Genomic DNA, 18,824 nt, shown 5'->3' on the forward strand with positions numbered 1-18,824 from the left:
TATAATGGAAAATAAACATTTTTCTACATTGTTGGGGAGAAAAAAAAAAAAAGGCATCAAGTCATGCAGTCATTCCTAGCCAAGATTTTCTTTGTATAACAAAATACATTTTCACTCAGCATTAAATTTCCAAGATTTTTTACATTTGCAGTATATAGTTCTAGCAGGTTGTTTTTGACACGAACTTCAGTTTTAAGTTACTATTTTAAACAGAATAAATAGTCTCTGTATCAGATGGAAAACTCTTTGACAAGAATGAATGGCAAAGTAAATTATCCTTCCACTGATAGCCCACAGGGTTACTTTTTGCCGCTTTTTCAAAATGTTTTATTTAAACATACACAGAGAGCACATGTTACGTTGCTGTTGTACATAAAAACAAGCGAGCAACCTTCCACTGCCAAAGCTGGTGAGATCATTTGTTTGCAGAAATTAATTTCTGTGAAAATAAGGTGCCCAAACTGTGTTCCTCTTTACCTAAAAAGTGAGGCGAGTTCTTAGTATCAGCAGCAACAATAAGTGCCACTGCCAACTAGAATGAAAAATGGCAGAAGGGCATTAAATAAATCACATGAACTCAGATTTCAAGATAAAGGATCTTCCTGAACGTGGTTCATGGCACTCTGAACAACCAGCGGTGCACAGATAAAGGCTTAGACTTTGAAATTGTTAAAATCAGAACTCAAAAGATTTCAGACTTGGTGTACTTTTGCAAAAGCTCAAAGTTACAAATGCTGTGAGTTTGTACACAAGTTACTCTGAAGCACAGTTACTGTATTTTAAGTGGCTTGACAATACTATCTAGTCTTCTTAGAGTACCTTCCCAAAGTAATTTTTTGATCCTGCAGATTAATACTTTAGAGTATGAAATTCTGTTCTGGATCAAATCAGTAATGTTAGGATACAGACAGATTAACACTAGGGGAAAATTTAGATAGTCTAGCTTTAAGTGGGTTGTTAAAAGTGTACATTGACCTAGCTCCATTAGAAAAGAAAAAAAAGACTGTCTCCTAAACCAAAGTTATTAAAAAAACCCCAAAACCAAACCAACCAGAAAAACCAAACCCCACACAAAACTAAACAAACAAAGAAACCCACATTTGCCTATCTTGGAAGAATGACTTTTCAATATTTTGTACTCTTTGGCAGGGAATCTATGAAACCAAAACATCTCCTGACAAATTGAACCATTACTGAGACGGGTTCATAGTCATAAACTCATTTGTAATGTGTTATGTGGGAGACAGCAAGTTGTAATGGTTTGAAAATCAACAACACGGAATGTACCAAGGTCTATGAAGAACAACAGGAGCAGTTCATTACATGTTCAGGGTAGTTAATTGTTCTTTATGAATTAGGTTTCCCCTGTATAAATTAGAAAACTACAAAAAGTCAAAATTGGGAGAAATCTCCATTGCCTTTAAAAGTTCAAGTGAAAACATCTTTGCAGCACTTTCTTTAGACAATAGCGTATTGCTTGTATAAAAGGTCTCTTATCCTATAGAAGTCCTGACAGAGACAGCCTTCCAATCCAATGCGCCCCGTTTCAGTCTGAAACAAAAGATATTTCAATTTATTAGCTTCACACTAATGAGAAACTTGATTTTCATTTAGAATATTATTTACCAAGGTTTAAGACAGAGAACACCTACCCTGCGAACAGCCACCAGATTGTTGCACACAAGCACTCCTCCTACAAATTCAGCTTGTATACCTTCTCGCAAGAGAACCTGCTTGAAGTCAGACAGTCTTGGCTCATTCATAAACACAGACTGATGTCCAATAACCTTTAAACAACACACACAATGTTAATACTTCTGCTACTTAATACCTTCCTTTTTTCCAAAGATTATCTCATCCTTGTATTGGCAAGAGTGTGGCCTAGACTACAGGACTATAAATGAGAAGACTGGTTCTATTTCTGTTCACCTGAAGCAAGACATTTCCAGGTTAGGAATGCCTTGGAGGTTACCAGTCAAGTAAAGGAAAAGTTTCCTTCTTTGCTCACATATTAAAGACAAATGCAAAGCTGTCATTAAAGATTCCTCTTCCAAGCCATGCTATGCCAGGGCCAGAGCTGCAGGAACTGGCACTGCTGATCAGTACGTACTTCCATGACAGCTGCCATGAATCTGAACAGACTTCAGAGTTGTCTCCACATTCATCTAGCTCCTAGAATAGACTATATTTAGGACTGTGTAACAGTACCTTAAAAAGCAATTCTAGGATTAGAAGGCATTGTAATAATTCACTGACAAGATTAAATAATATCTACTCACATGCAGTACTTCAATGAACTCTCAAATCACTACTATAGTAGCAGAGGCATGAATTTCAAAGATCTGTACCTCAAGTATATGAAGTATTTTCTATAGCATCATATAATAAAATCCAAGAGTGACTAAACACCAACTAATTTCTAAATCTGCAAGTACTAACTACAAATACGAAACCTGCTAATTAAAAATCTTATATTCTCAAATAGATGGTAACTATATGTTAGGTACTGTTAGTGGATGCAAGAGATCACCCTTGCTGAAAAGTATAAAATCTGAACAAAGAACAGCACCAGGTTTAACAAAGCCAAAAAAACCCATGAAGATCCAGTTTCAGGTAGGCTTTCATTTGAATAAGATCACAATATCAATCTCTACACACTAGAAAAAAAACAAATACAGAGCTCTTCAAAAAATAATCCCAGATCAGCATAATCTCTGTACCTCATGAGGTGGCAGAGGTTCCAAAGTAGGAATGATCTCGCTCTCCTCACACATCTCCTTGTCGTCATCACCGAAGAGGCTTTTCATGGCCTTCTGCTGTGCAATAACACTGGAGTCTGAAGAAGGCATATCCACTTGCATCTCTGTGTCCTCATCTTCCCTCAACTCTCCCTCTTCCAAAATAACTCCAGTATCCACTTTTGAAACCCGCATGTCCAGAACACCATCTATCCAAGCCAACTCAGCATCTTTGGCTTTACAGAACTGAAGGGAGCTGACAAGAGAATCTTTCAACCTGACCTGGGTTGCACAAAAATAAAAGTACCATTAGTTTGATGGAAAATGCAGAGAGTTCTCACTTCAAACTTTAAAAATTAGCAGTCTTGCTTTCACTATCTGTCTACATCCGTTTGATTCATACTCTTTTGGGGAGGGAAAAGAGGGAATTGGTATCACTAAGGCAAGATGTACTATACTTTCAAAATGTAACTTGTATAACCCTCATGTCACTACTCAGCTTAAAAGACAGCAGAGATCAATACCATCAATACCTTTTTTGTCTTGGTTAAAATAAAAAAAGAACCTATATGACTGAAAACTTCAGTTAAATTCACAGCAAGAGCAATCAATTCAACATCAGAAACCTTTTTTGCAGCCAAGGAGTTCCTCAGTTAGCCTTAGTAAATTTAAGGAAAATTTCTATAGATATTTAGGTTACTGAACAGCAGTTCCATATTTCAACCTTCCAAAAAAAAAAAAAAAAGGTATTTTATTGTAATTTGTAATTTTAGATACCAGATTTTAAAGGGACCAAAACATTACCTTATCCTAATTCCTCTGATGCATTCCAGGACTTTAGCCCATTAAATAAAGCCCTCATCTGAAGATTGTTATTCACATGATATTGTGATGTTGTGCGTGATACTTATAGTGGAATCGAGGCTGCAACCATACGAAGGTTACTGCAATTAACTACCCATTCTATGAACTTTAAAAGGACAGAAGAAATAAAGGACTAATGCCTAAATTGCATGTAAGAGACCCTCCTCTAAACAACTTTCAAAAGTTGAATCAGGACCACATATGATTTTCACATGCTTCACACAAATTATCCAAGTTTTCTTCTTCAGAGCTTAACCATGAAAATTAAATGCAACATACTAAGACAGTGCAACACACCATCATAACCTCGCTTTCCAAGAACCATCAAATTAACTCTTTCTGAGGGCAGGGGTGTCTCGTTTATGTATTTATTTTCAACATTAATTTGTTCCTAACTTTATCTGTTCATTCTTGGGTACTATTTAGGTACAAAGGATTTTTTTCCTCTTCCCTCTCTAAGGCTCCCCTTCAGATTCCAAAAAGAATCCTGAATTGCAAGTAGTGTACAGTAGTGCTCTAATTATAGGTATCAGAAATCGGTTAAGACTCGAGTAAAGCAAACTGATGTCTCCATGGACACAAACCTTGCCTTCTGCAATACAGGTAAAAATGCACTGATCTTATGTTTAAGCTTTTACACTCTTCTTATGAATTATAAGCATAAGGAGAACGCTTACCCAGAAGACAGAAAAAAAGCGAGTAATGTCTAGGTCACACAAAACCAAGTATGCACATAGGGACTATTGTCTCTCCCAAAGAACAGAGGGCCAAGTCACAATATATGCCAATACAGCTCTCCTACAGTTCACAGCACTTACACAACTAACACGTTCCAGTACCTTACCTGGTAAATGTGAGTTTCACTGGTTGCATCTACAGTTTCATGCAGTTTTGGCACGTAAACTTTAATATCTTTTCCACCAAAAGCTCTGCAACACTCTGCAAGGTCCTGACTGGCCTCAGGTGGTCCGTGGACAATGACCAGTTGTCTTGGTTTCATTTGGTTAATAATTTTTTTAATTGAGTCTCCATCTGAGCGTCCTTCATAATCAATGTATGTAACTCTGGCTCTAGTTTGAATTAAAAAGCCAAGAAGAAAATGTTATAGTTTAATAGATTAAGCCCTCGAATGCTCCAAACTATTTTATTTAAAAATGGAAAATATTTTGAAATTATTCTGCATTAGCAAAAGCTGTCAGCACAAGGTATATTACGGATCAGTAAAATACAGAACTGTTAAATATCAGCATGCATGTGTATTTAACACTATAAATTCCCCAAATTCACGTACATAGTTATTCAAATATGCTTCTGTTTTGGTAAGTTGTTATTGTAACAAAATATATACACATTTGAGTATCTCTGCCAACATACTACTGTATCGTTTGTTCTTCCTCTTTCACTGTCCCTATCAGACAGAGAACAAACCGTGAGTTTCTTAAGAGTCGGAACCATAGGACTCCGCACTCTGCTCCCAGAAAGACAAGTGAAAAAATAATTTTGACAGGCTGGGAGAGAGGAAAAAAAAATAAAGGAGGCAAGCAAGCCCTTTCCCACTTTATTAATTCCAAGCTAGCCTTTTATCTAATTCGCACAGTACTCATGCCATCATTCTAGAGAACTGACAAGAACAACAAAGCCACTCACTTAATTTCCATGGATTCTGTTGCAGAAATGCATTTGGTAGGAACATCTGATAAATCCTGGTCCATAGGCTCTTCTCCATTTGTCAAACCAGATTCTAATTTGCTTTTTTCTTCTTCTGTTGCTTGAAGTTCTGGAACTAGAAAATCCTCAGGTCTAAAGAATGAAAGGCATTTTGCTTTTAATAGTCTTACAGTAAAACCAAAGCACTATATAACATAAAACCAAACTATGCTGACCGCTACTGTGGAGATGTTTTGCAATTGTTATTACCAAAAAGTTTCATTATACTTGCCTTCAATAGTTCCACATCTGAACTAAGCTCATTTGGAAAATGTCACCTTCCTATCTTAAAAAGATTCTGGGATCTTGGGAAATACCAGCAACCTGAGGCTTTCTAGTAAGTATCCCTTATGCAAACAGGACAAGTATTGATAGATTTTTCTAGGATTACAAAGATCTTTCTTCTCACTATAAATTTATCAGAACTATGTATAATCTAAAGCAGATGAAAAAAGTCAGGTTAAAAAAAATATATCTGACAAAATAAAAGCAGAGAAAAAGAAAAAATAAAAGCCTGGAGTGCAAACACATCCTAAGAGGTGCAACCACAGGCCAAGTATCAGCACTCGGCAGCTTCAATCCACTCATAAGCTTCCCGTGAGACTTAGTGTTAACTGTCCTAACTGTTCAGAAGTTACTGCAATTTGAAGAGCATGAAACAGTGCTACAAAAGACATGAAACAATTATTTTTATTACTTCTATTTTTGAATTATTTCATAGCTATGCTATATGTTAGCATGCATTACCACTACGTACTTGATAATTTCACCGTATTCATCCCATTTAATTCTTTCTTCAGGGGCTGGAAACATTGGATAAGACTTCTTTGCCTGTTTGAAGAAACTTCCTTTCCGGCTACCTTCACCTTTCATCATCAAATCATGTTTGGTCTTATGTACAGTTGGCTGATCAATATCCTCTTCAGCATCACTCTCATCACTGGAATCGATATCTGCCCTGAAATGACATTCCAAAAAAAACTAGTACTTTTTTTCTTCAGGTTTAATATTACATAAACACACTGACTGCAAAATAACAGTTGACATAACACTGACCAACGACAAGGGGAGTTTGTGGATCTGAGAAAGAGCTCACAGCCAAACAGCAGATGAAACACATCTATTGTATCAACCGTTCCTGACTCCTCAGTGCTCTCACACAAGTCCATCAGAACTATGATTTTCATTTATCCCTCAAAATGGTTGAAGCAGCAGAACAACAATACAGAAATCTCAACTCTGACCACAAAATCAGAATGTGAGAATTGCCAATATACTTAATACTTACTCTTTAGACTGTTCTAACTTTTTAGCTGCTTCTTTCTTAAGCTTCTCCTTTTCTAGGTATTCTTCAAGTTCTTTTCCTTCCAACTTGACACGTTTTCTCAACTGCAGATAGAAAATGAGTATTATTGTGAGTAGCTGACATAATTTTAATACTTTTCCTACACATTGCTGACAAGAATGTTTGTACTTAAGTACCACGGGCAAGTACAACTTCTACGTCACATACAAAACAAGATTATGCAAACACGTGGTACCTTGCTGTGGCAACATCATGACAATGTTATTAATTAGTAGAGACTAACAGAAAAACATTTCTAAAACATTGAAATAAATTAGCATTAAAAGGATTTCTTAAAACAGCTTCAGGAAACATCCCTCCAATAAGTGAACACAAATACTCTGAGATAAGCAGTGTTTTTTTAATTTTTGTATCACTAACATCAAACCAGAAGAACCCAGCAAAGACATACTAGCAATCAAAACAATGTTAAGTTCTGATTCTTGTTTTCTGAAAATCAATTTAGAGCATAGGTCACTTTGGATAATAGTGAATTCTCATAATATTCTAACACTGTAATTCAATGTTCTAAAGCAAATCTGAAACAAAGCTACATCATCAGGATTGAAATTATCACTGCGATCACAGGGCATTGCCATAAATTAACGTTTGCCAAAGAGAAGTAGACACAGAAATACAAATTATTGAAATAATTTGAAAGCATGGCTAACAATTAATTGTGTTCTTCTAATTCCTAGCTTTCGCTCATCTTTCTATTCTGATGGGATATATTATACTAATTTGACTTGATTCTCCCCTCATCCAAACCCAGAGTATTTTCCAGCAAGAATAATCCATCATATATTGCGACCTGTACATAAATGGCAAGCGAAGTTTTTCTATTATAACAAAAACACAAAGAAAAAATGTTATATAAAGATAAATATTTAAAAGCAACTTCACGCTCATCTCTATGGAGTACTAATTTTTCCACACCACCAAAAGGCATTTTGCAGTTCCTAATATAAGACCTATTTTTAAGTAAGTTTTCCATAACTGGTTATACATGCAACATACTGATTTTAGATTTCCCTCTTCCTCTAAAAGCATTTCAGTAGATCAAAAAGAAAATTAAATTTGGTTTTGCTCTTGTTTCCCCAGATGGCCCACAAAAATTTTGAGATATATAGACAACTCTTACCTCAATATCTATAACTTTTTCAGAAGGATTATCAATCAGAAATCGTGCTAATGTTCCAGGTGTTGTGCGATAAGTTAAAATTATAGAGTTTTTGGAATCCTGGCACCATTGAATGAAGAGATCTCTAGAAAACCCACACTCTAAGTCAGGTTGACTGGCAAGAACAACTTTTGGACTAGGCACTCGAGCCAGATCAGACAGACTATGACATAAGGAGAGATGGCGGAACTGGAAAGGATTGTTCCTCTTGTCCTCAAAGCATCTCAGCAACTTGTCACTCATCCATTCAACCTAAAATATGTATTAAGAAAAAGTTATCTATAGGAATGCAAGTTCTACAATACTGCACAAACCTGATATGGGGTACTGGATGCAATATGCAAATGATTACATCAGTGTTTCTCAGTAAGTGAAGAAATAATGCTGAGTGTAAACAACATAGAAACACATACTTTAGGGACCTCTTTTTTAACAGCTTTAAACTATGCTCACAAGTCTTGTGATAAAAACAGAAATGAGTATCAAGAAACATGACCACAGCCATGACTGGACTCTGTTACCTGATCAAAAGATTTGAGACACAAACACGCACTATAAAATAAAGACAACATCCAGTATTTAGCCATTTTCTAATATTAAAAACAAAATACTTTTGCATACATACTCCATTACCCTCTTGATAATTGCATTTTAAAATTAAAACAAACCTGTGATTTAGAGAACTCCACTACATTGTAGCTGACATTATTCAAAAGTGCAAGGGAGTAGACTCCTAATCCTGCATCTTTAGTTCTCCAGATCTGATCAAGAAGTTGAGCAAGTTCCAGAACTCTGCCTGCTGTATCCACAGCTATTAATACGTTTCCATCACCTCGTAATGTCTCCAAAACATTAGCTAAGAAGAATTAAAAACAAAACAAAAACCTATTTATACTTCACACCAAAATTAGAATGTCTGTGGCTTGAGGGTTTTTTATCACACTAACAACAATAATCGAAAACAAACTGAACACAGAAATAAATCAAACTTCAAATGAGATCCAAAACCACATTTCCAGAAAATTAAAGGGAGATGGGATTTTCTTGGTAGCTCAGAAGATCTCACTGCCCTGATACTACTTTTTCTTTCTTTTTCATTAAAAAATAAATAAATCTGTTAAACCAAGTTTTAAAAACAATGTGCCGAGGAAGGTCATTATAAACCCCCTCAAGAAGAGATTAATTGATACTGCATAAAATACATTATTTTCAGGTATGGTTCTTTGTTTTCAGGAAAATGTTTAACCCATAAGATCAGTACCATCTGAAGAGTAATTCAAAATATGTAAATTTTAATAAAGGTTCTTAATTTGGATGCTGATAAATTTCTCATAGAAAAACATTTTACAGTGGCCAATAAATCACATTACCACTACTTTCAAACCCAGGATACATACTCAGTAGCTGTTCATCCCTTTGTTTCCTCCTGGGCTGTACGTAAGTAGCATTAAATGAATCCGTAATAAGCAATGAAGGTCTGCTCAACATTTCCAAGGAACATCCATTCAGATGGCTGTAGAAAAAGGTGAAATCTCACTTTTTGCATTTCTACTTTATGAGCAAAAAAATAAAACAGTGAGATTCCAGATGTTTGCATGTACAGAAATCAAATTTCCCAGTAACTGAAAAATAGGATCTCACGTATAAACAAATCAAACAACAACTCACAGAAAATACTTGAGACTAAGGGGATGTTTAAGTCCAGGTAAATAAGTAACTTACATGTAGCATATATATACATATCTGTTAATATCTAAAACTGACTATCAGTAAGAAAAGTGATAGCTTCTGGTGGGTTTATTTTTCTACCTTACTCTCTTCTCATTTGCCTGAAGTCTTTTTACTCTGAATTCAGTTTGGCTTGATGCATAATTCAACACATATTCATTAATATTAACCAGCAAAATTTATCTTATTTCAATATTTATTTTCTTACTCCTTTTCCTTTCCTTAAATAGGCATTTTCAGGAAGGAAGACAGGGTATAAGAAGTATCCTGTCTACAGAGGAAGAAAAGGAAGACTTTTCTTCAATGTTTTACAAGAGTTTAAAAGCCAATAAAGTTTTTCAGTCTTAAATATCTAGCAGTTATGCAGTAATTTTTAACAGTCAAAATTCATCTATGTGTCCTAAATCCTCCCAGGATTTTTTTTTTTTTAAGTAAATATGTGTATCCCAACCTAAATACAATTATGCTATATGACTGCATTCCAAATTCCATCTTGACAAGCTGGAATTTAGTACATTGTTCTAAGAGTTCCTCTTCCTACCTTCTGAAGCAAGATAGTTCCAGAAAAGAAGGAAATTAGGTAAATGATAACTCTCTTTTTTACATGACTAAGAGAAGATTCATGTTATCTTCCCTTTTAAAAATCACAATAAAAGCTTTTCTGAACTGCATGAAACAGAAGTTTTCTGAATGTTTCCTGCTTCAAACTTACAAATAAATAAAACTGAGTGGAATGAAGAAACCCAGAGCTAACACTTGTTTCAAGCTGACTAATCTGAATGCAAGTGAAATCACCGGTCTTATTAGAGCTGGAAAGGCACTGCTACTTCCATCTGTTTAGCACACGCTAAATGGTGCACACCTAACACAATGTCTAAGAAATATATATTGCTATGTTGAACTTACATCTCCCTCTTGTGGTTGAAATCAACTGCATAAACAATTTCTTCCTCTCCATCTTTGACAATCTTCCAGATTGTGCCTCCTATCATGTGGCCAGCTGGCAATGGTGTGATTGACAAACCATGTCCTTTGCCTACAAAAGTTTTCAATATTTTAGGTACATGTATTAAAGTCCATTACCCTGAATAAGAGAGTAATTTTAAATAACTGAACACCAAATTTATTACTGGGGAAAAAAAGTCAAATGAAGTATGAAAAATTGCTAACGTATCTGTCCTTCCCATCTGACCAGTACCTTCAGAATTTTTTGCAATTCACATCTATTTTGCCTCCAGAAAAAACAACTGAAGATCACTTCTTCCCTCTATCTCCCACTGGTACTAGAGGCACTGCAGAGCTGCTATAACTACAGGCCTAAACAACAATAAATTATGTAACAAACATATGATATGAAAGCAAATACATGGGTGAAAGGCAGACCGCTCTCTGTGGCAACACAAAATGTTTACTCTATCATTCACTGCCTAGGTACGTATAAAAGCACATATAAATCACACAAACTGGCAGTTTTCCAGAATGACAAACATGCAAATCAATCGATTCCAGGAAAGGTGTCTGTGTGTTGCAGTCAAGACTGAAGGACCTTTTCAGCACCTGATGACTTTTTTTATGCACTGCTGCTCCTCACCATTGGTGCTGGCCTAGATCTTTGTCAGAGAAAAACTAGACCACCCATGACCACTCCCACTGACTTTGCTGCATCCCACCAACTAGACCTGAAGTGCATAGCTTTAATAATAACTAAAAAGTACATTATCTTCTTAGATGCATCCATCGAGTCTTCTTGAGTCACATCAATTAAATATGAAAAAGATATTTTTGAAAAAGTTTTTCACTAAAATTACTTGTAAGACGTAAAAGTTGGCAGAACAGATATAGCCTTGCTATAAATACCTTGAAAAAGGTTCAGTAGCCTTTCAAGGATCGTATCCCATTTCTATTTTCCAAATTACAAGCATGCAGCATTCAGGAACTGGGAGATACTGCATCTTAGAGACAAGTTGTTGGTGACTGGCCTGTCTTTGTTCAAGAACTGCATTCCCATTTCATTCTGACCTTTAAATTCAACAAGAGTGAAAACCTGCTGACTCCCTGGATGCCACAGCTCCTAGCAATAAGCTATACTGGGAATTTATCATGCAGAGTCAGTGAAGCCTTCCTCATTACACAGAATCACAGAATGTTAGGGATTGGAAGGGACCTCAAAAGATCATCTAGTTCAATTCCCCTGCCCGAGCAGGAACACTTAGATGAGGTTACACAGGAATGTGTCCACGTGGGTTTTGAATGTCTCCAGAGTAGGAGACTCCACAACCCCCCTGGGCAGTCTGTTCCAGTGTTCTGATACCCTCACTGTGAAGAAGTTTCTTCTCAAATTTAAGTGGAACCTCTTGTGTTCCAGTTTGAACCCATTACCCCTTGTCCTACAGTTGGCTGTCACCGAGAAGAGCCTGGCTCCATCCTCCAAAAACTGTAACTTAATCTCTGCAACCTATCCATTCTCTAGAGAGCTTTCCTCTGTGCTACTAGTTACTGAAGAATTCTGAGGTATCTACCACTTGGCATGAGTAAAAACTTTTGAGAGACATAAATAAATTCCAAGAAAAGTTACAAAAACACAAAAGAGAAACAAATCTCTAAACATGCTTTGGCATGACCTTCTCCTCGTGTAAGTTCTACCCATTTCCACATACAATTATGAGGCAAATATGCAGCTGATATAGACTGATACAGGGCTACTGAATTCAGCCCTGCAAAATGCACAACACTCAAAAATGTACTCCCTTAAAAAAAATCAGGTTACTTTAAATCTTAATGACTCTGCCTTTCACCGAAAGTCATTAATTGAAAATTTGGCCACAACTTTACCTTTCAAGTTCACAATCTGAGAAAACTTCAGCTGTTGTATCTTATCAAATGCTGCATCTACATCATCCAATGTAAAGAGTGTGAAATCTTCAGTATTATGGCGGGACTACAAACAAATAAGAAATATAGAGCATTCAAGAACCTGAGCACTCTACCGTATCAAAGATGTCATGCATGAAAGTATCAACTTGAATATACCTGGTAGAGATCATACATAAACATCTGTCCCATTTTATATACAGGAATAGTTGCATAAATGGCACAATTCAAGCCCATTTTTCCCACCGCATATGGAAGAGCTCCAAGGTGTAGAGGATCAGGATGAGAAAGAAGAACAGCATCAACCTGGTGTACATGTCTACAAAAAGAGGGACAAAAAGCTAGTGAGAAGAGTTCTGCAGCAAAGTTTTTAAAAGTATAATTAAGAGTTACAGATATTTCCAAATGTTCAAGTACTTAAAAATGCAAGTGACTTCTGAAAACATAATTTCAAGGTCAGGAACACACAAGCTTCACTTTAAATTCTTGATTAGAAAGACTTTATTTGGAAACCAGAAAGTAGATTAACTGAGGGGACAAAAATATTATCAATGCAGACATGTCACAAATTGTTCATTCATGTAAAAACCTAAAACAGGCTACAACTTTCCTTCTCATGAGAAAGACCAAGAGGACAAAAGACACAACAATCCCTAAACTGATAAGGATCAAACCAAAATATCTTTTTTAAAAAACAAAAACGGTCAAAATTATCATTTAAGAGAAGTAGCACATATAATTTCGGGGTTTTATTCATCTTAAAAAGATTTTTTTTTTCTTGTAAAGTGTTGCATAAAGTAAGAACTGAGACTAAAACTTACTACCTATCATGACTGAAAAACCTGAGGGCATAAAACATATGCAACAATTGAAAATACAAGTTGGGCTGAAAGCTTTTTGTTCCATCACACAGTAACTGAGGCACACGCATTCTTGATGGCTGTTATTAAAAAGGTGTTTTTATCTAATTGCTTCTCAGAGAAGACACTTGAAAAATTCTGTAAGTTAGCCTTGGTAAATAATAAACCTCACTTAAAATACTTCAAACACTAGAAGTGTGTCAATGCTAGAAAAGGGAATCTATAAAAATAGTATCACAAAGCTCACAAAGTATCACAAATTTGTTTAAGGAATTTCCATGTTACAGTCCTAACCTTGTAACCAGTGTTTGCATCAGCAAAGCTCCTTGCTGTAAACCTGCAGAAATTCGGTATTAAAGGCTATACAGGTTTATTTCTTTGCAGGACTGGGATAACTAACAGAAGCTGTTTTCCTGACTGACAGTCTATTCCACCTGAAACAAGAGGCGAGAGTTGAACCACTTTGTATTCAGCCTACATAAACTAATGATTTTTTCATTTAAAACTTATTTAACCATTCTAAACTAGTTTAGAGCCCAGGTCAGCCTCCCATAAACTCTGCTCTATCATGTTTATGAAAAAAACCAAAACATTCAAGCCAACAAAAACACAGAAGAGTCTGTGAATCACAGTTAATAGGTGTAACTCATTAGACGCACAAGAAATAAAGAAGTTTTTATCAGAAATGTTTCAACAGTATAATTCCCTTCATATTAAACACATTTCAAGCAAACCAAAAACAACAATTTTGGATTTAACATCACCATACGCATAACAGCGCATGATATTTTGATAATTTTTTTAAAAGGACAAGACCTATTAAAAAAAGTGTACAAACTGAACTACTTACTTCCTCAGAGAATCAATAATATCCATAGAAAAGTTCTCATCCCAGCCACAGTCCAAAAGAAAACGAAATTCATCTACTTGCAAGAGGTAGCAGAGGGCAGACTCCTCCTGCACACCTGAAAGCGTAGTCAACTTGATAATCGATGTCATTTTCCTCTCCAAGTGTTTAAGCTCGAAAAGAACTAACCTGAATGGGGGAAGAAAATGTTTAAATGACTAATCCAAACAAAAAGTCTAGTTACTTAGATCTAAATTCATATATTTTTGAGACTACACTGAATAGCAGGTTGTGAAGAACGATCAACACGACTACTAGTTATCAATTATTAAGTTGTAGGTCTTTTGTTATCAGGAAGAGGTGTTTTTACAACACAAAAAAGGAACCGCAAGGAGCAGCGCAGCTCCAGCAGCTCCCAGCGCAGGTTGGGTGGGCACACCGGCCATGGCGGTCCCAGGGCTGCGGCCCCTCACGCCGCCGCCTGCCCGGGGGGCCCCATCACGGGCCGGGCCGGGGACTCCGCAGGGCGGCTCCAGGGCCCCGCTGGGTCCCCCCGCCGAGACAGCGGCCCAGCTGTCTCCCATGGGGGGCCTCACCGGCCGGGCCCTCCGCCCGCTCCAGTCCCGAGAGGAAGAGGAGAAGGAGGAAGAGATGGGCGAGTTCGGCTCGCACAAGCTGAGCGCTTCACGCCTCAGCACCGGGCCAAGCCCGGCTCCCGCGGGAGGAGCGGAGCGGGCACTCAGCAGCGAGCGCCGGGGCCCGCAGCGCTGCCGCCGCTCCCCAGCGCCGGTACCTGCCGAACGGGCCGCCGCGCGCCGGCCTCCCTCAGGCCCACCGAGGCGCGCGCCCACCGCCTCCGCCCCGCGCGGCAGCACCCGCCATCTTGCGGGGGGCGGGGAGAAGGAGGAGGGAAGGTGGGAGGGTAACGGACAGCACCACCGCGAGGCCGCCGGGGGTGAGGGCCGTTCCCCCCCGCTCCCTGCGCAGCCGGTGGGCTCTCCCGGCCTGCTCGCGCCGTTAATTGCCCTTGGTGTGGCCGCTGCGCGGGGCCTGGTGGCGGTGAGGAGCGGTGAGCAGCGGTACCGGTGGGGCCCGTCGCGGGAGGGTGTTTCCGTGGTACCGGCGGCAGCCTCCCCCGGGAGTGCCTCGCCATGTTCTCTGTCCTTTTCGCCGGGACCTGGGGCCGGGCGGGAGCGCCCCTCAGCCCTGGGGCTCTACGGCGCTCCTGGCACTGTGGGCACAGGCGTGTGGGGGGCGGTGGGTTTCCCGGGCAGGTTCGGGGTACGTGTCGCCGGGGCCGGGAGGGCTGGCAGGGCCCTCTCGTAGGTCGGTACTGTGCGCACCGGGCGGAGCCGCCATCGCGGCCGACTGAGGGAGCGGCCTCGAGGGGGCAGCGCTGCCCGCTCTGCCCCCGACCCGCCTCGGGTGCCAGCGGTGTCCTGTCCCGCGGCGGTTGCCCGAGGAGCTACGCCGTTCGTGTCTGTATTCCTGGGTGGTTATGAGGTCGCAGCTGTATGACTTGCTCGGTGACTCTTAAAACTTCCAGCAAGGTGCTAACCTGGAAGGCTGTGGTTGGGCTGAGGAAGGCTCGCTGGATTTTTAGAAATGTCCTTTTTTTATTTGTCCGTTCCCCACTGAATGTCCAGCTTTCAGTCTTGTTACAGATAGCAAAGCGTCCATCTATGGGAGTTTGTTATAAATGCGTTTGTAATGTCTTGTGAAACAGCAAACTTCTGTATCATTAGAGTTACTTCAATGGGTATGTTATTCTAGAACATTTTACTGCTACTATTTCCCCAGGGATGTTTCTATTTCTCACCGATTTTGGGATAAAATCTCCCAGGGCCAAGAGTTAGTTAGGATTATTTCTAAGAAACCTGTGTATGGATTGGAGAACAGAATGTGTCTTGTAGGGAGTGTTTGATGGCCTTCATGTTTATTATGCTGTAGTAGGATCCTTGTGAGATTAAACGTGCCAGGTATGCAACATTTTCCATGTACAGGCTTTTCAGTAACTGTTATCTGTTCTGCTTTTCTTTCTAGCAGTCATGGTGAATTTCGCCCAAGTTGTGCGTGATCACTGGGTTCACATCTTTGTTCCCTTAGGATTTGTGATTGGATGTTATTTAGACAGAATGAATGATGAAAAACTGTCAGCCTTCCGAAACAAGAGCTTACTATATAGAAGGTCTGTTTTATGATACCTGTTAAATACATATTTATGTTCAGTTATTTTGCAAAGCACTTCTCTATTCTGTTTGAATCTTAAACATAAAAAAAACCCAACCGTGATGCAGTCAAAATATTAAAGGGAAGTAAGCCCTAAACATTTAATCAAACATTCATGGTTTTCAGTCACTAATGCCCTCTGAAAATTTGGGCTTTAGGAGCCATCTTACTCATGAAAAAAAGGATGTGTAATTCTATCAGTGTGACATTTTAGTCAAAATATTTGACTGCACCAATGAACCAGAAGTGTTGATGTTAATAAATTCTATTGGTGGAAGCAAGGTAAACAAATGCAGACATTAGTGAACATTAAGATTTGTATCTGAACTGATTTGTATCTAAACAAACTTACTAGAAGGGTGCACTACATGAGTACAAAAATATAAAGTAAACATTTAATATGCAGATGAATAAGAAACTCCTGTTGCTAGGAAAAAGTCCTCTGAAATAAAACTTAACCATTTGCTTTCATTATACTTTGCCCTTTACAGAGTAGTTAATGGAGTAAGAAAGTAAGCTTATGACATAATTAACAAAACTGTAACATTAATATTTCACTATATAGGAATTGTTAGTGCTTAGCACTGTTTTTATAACAAAAGTAAATTTGCAATGGTACCTATAAAATGAAATCTTGAAGGACTGAAGTAAAGAACATGACTTCAAACTTTACTACAACATGTACATTCAAGGAAAACCTCTAATGTAGTATGGGGTCATTATAAGTTAAGCCAGTGGAAAATGTGTGAAAGTGTGTACCTGTATGTTAACTGGGGGAGCAGAGCTAGAAAATGTATTTTAACGTAAAATAAATACCAAGTTAGGGAAGTGTTTTCTGTAGATGTGAATTTTCCTTCTTATTCTCTGTGTCCTTGAAGATTGTGCAGGTAGAAAATGCAGTCTCTTGCATCTTATTGTTGTTTGTGAATTGAAAATGGAAAATTATCTTTTTGGACCCTTAATTAGTTTTTAATTCACTAATTATTGATTTGAAATCAAATAATTTGCAAAAAGAAGGTATTTTCACATTAGTAGAAAGGACTTTTGCTCTCCAAAGCTTATTAATCATTAACTGCTGTGAAGTTCTGAGTTATGAAATGTAGAACCATTATTTTGTCTCTATAAAACTTCAGCAGGAAACACATTACTTGAATTTTAATTTTCAACTCTTTAGTGGTTATAGCAAACTTTTGTCTTAAAAGTGCTGTAATAATTTTAAATTTAAACTAACTACTTTCCTAATTTGTGTTAAAATAATAACCAAGTTTTGAAAATCTAAGACAACATCTTTAAATGTTTGTGTTGGCAACTGTCTGTGTCTTCACTGAAATATATTATTATATATACTAATTAGCCTGGACTTAGTGACTGACTTCTCAGGGAGAATTTAGGTAAATTAATGCATTGCCTCCTCTGTCTCTCCTAATTCTGTATTAGGCTATAAGGTTAGTGGAACAACGGGAGCAAAAATCATGCTGCAAAGCATGGACTAACAGTAGCAGTGTTACGATCAGTTTGCAGGTGAATTTCTTTTTTAATCTGGTCTCACCTAAGTTAGTTCTGAGTAAGATAGTAATTTTATGACAAATCCCCCCACTGTTACATGGGGACTGCTCTTCCTGCAGTTGCTGTTGAAGTTTGGCTGGTATTTCAGCTTATTGCAACAATCTCCTCTGCTTTCAGACCCACTTCACTTCCCAGTAAAGTAATGAATTTTTGTATTTGGAAGAGGGACATTTTTTTTCCTTTTGAATCCCATTGTGTAAAAAAATCTGTTAGCTCCTTAGAGGTCACCTGTTTTGTGCTTCCATTTAACTTAATGGTAGTTAAGAGGATTCAATCCATTGAAGACTTGGAAAGTAAAGAGGAAGCTTATCAGTATTGAAGGATTTTTAACTGATGATGATTGCAAAGAAAGTTAAATTTATACTTAACTCTCAAAAGTAAGCTATTCTAGAATAATTAATCACATTTATTAGTAATTATTCTGTAAAAATTATTTTAATTTTAGTCTCCTCTCTTTTTCTTTCCCCACAGAGAGTTGAAGCCTGGTGAAGAAGTAACATGGAGATAAAAGCTGAGGATGAAATGGAAAATATTTTCACTTGATTCATCATCTTATCTCACTCATTGATAGAATAGGGTTATGGTTTTTATCTTGATGGAATACTTAAAGCTACAGAAAAGGACATCTGCAATTTATCAGTGCTAGTTTAACTTCCAGTCTTAGTTTTAGAAAGGTGATTTAATTACATGGCTAATAGGTGTCCAGGAATTCCATTAGTCCATAAGTATTGAGAAACTTTTGTCCTCAGAAGTCACACTCTGGAGTAGCAGGAGAAAGAATTACATAATAAAGAAAAATCTATGCAAAAATCATTTATGTTGTTAATGATCTGTATGGTGTGAAATTCATGTCTGCATAGCTCATGTATGAACAAGCCTTCAAAAGAAC

The 18,824-nt window shown here is 37.8% G+C and overlaps 2 protein-coding genes across 9 annotated transcripts; one reads left to right on the forward strand and one right to left on the reverse strand.

Annotated features, from left to right (window-relative positions):
- Positions 1-64: 64 nt before the first annotated feature.
- CPSF2 (cleavage and polyadenylation specific factor 2) lies at positions 65-15,055 on the reverse strand. Its single transcript, XM_082058431.1, has 15 exons — positions 14,934-15,055; positions 14,144-14,329; positions 12,593-12,752; positions 12,395-12,500; positions 10,469-10,598; positions 9,232-9,347; positions 8,503-8,690; positions 7,796-8,086; positions 6,598-6,698; positions 6,067-6,267; positions 5,250-5,402; positions 4,447-4,672; positions 2,721-3,020; positions 1,653-1,787; positions 65-1,551 (listed from the first exon to the last, which is right to left on the reverse strand). The coding sequence occupies exons 2-15, from the start codon at positions 14,290-14,292 to the stop codon at positions 1,459-1,461; spliced, it is 2,349 nt and encodes a 782-aa protein (XP_081914557.1). The 5' UTR covers positions 14,293-14,329; positions 14,934-15,055; the 3' UTR covers positions 65-1,458.
- A 5-nt stretch (positions 15,056-15,060) lies between these two features.
- Positions 15,061-18,748, forward strand: NDUFB1 (NADH:ubiquinone oxidoreductase subunit B1). 8 transcript variants are annotated; one of them, XM_082058436.1, is made up of 3 exons: positions 15,061-15,199; positions 16,184-16,328; positions 18,407-18,748. In XM_082058436.1, exons 2-3 carry the CDS (start codon positions 16,189-16,191, stop codon positions 18,441-18,443), a joined length of 177 nt encoding a protein of 58 aa, XP_081914562.1. In that variant the 5' UTR covers positions 15,061-15,199; positions 16,184-16,188; the 3' UTR covers positions 18,444-18,748. The 8 variants fall into 8 exon arrangements, with proteins under 8 accessions (XP_081914562.1, XP_081914565.1, XP_081914566.1 ...); XM_082058439.1 differs by having other exon boundaries at positions 16,187-16,328; XM_082058440.1 differs by having other exon boundaries at positions 15,062-15,209.
- The last annotated feature ends 76 nt before the right edge of the window (positions 18,749-18,824 follow it).

The sequence above is a fragment of the Streptopelia decaocto genome (assembly GCF_964273445.1).
Source record: "Streptopelia decaocto genome assembly, chromosome: 7".
Taxonomy (NCBI): domain Eukaryota; kingdom Metazoa; phylum Chordata; class Aves; order Columbiformes; family Columbidae; genus Streptopelia; species Streptopelia decaocto.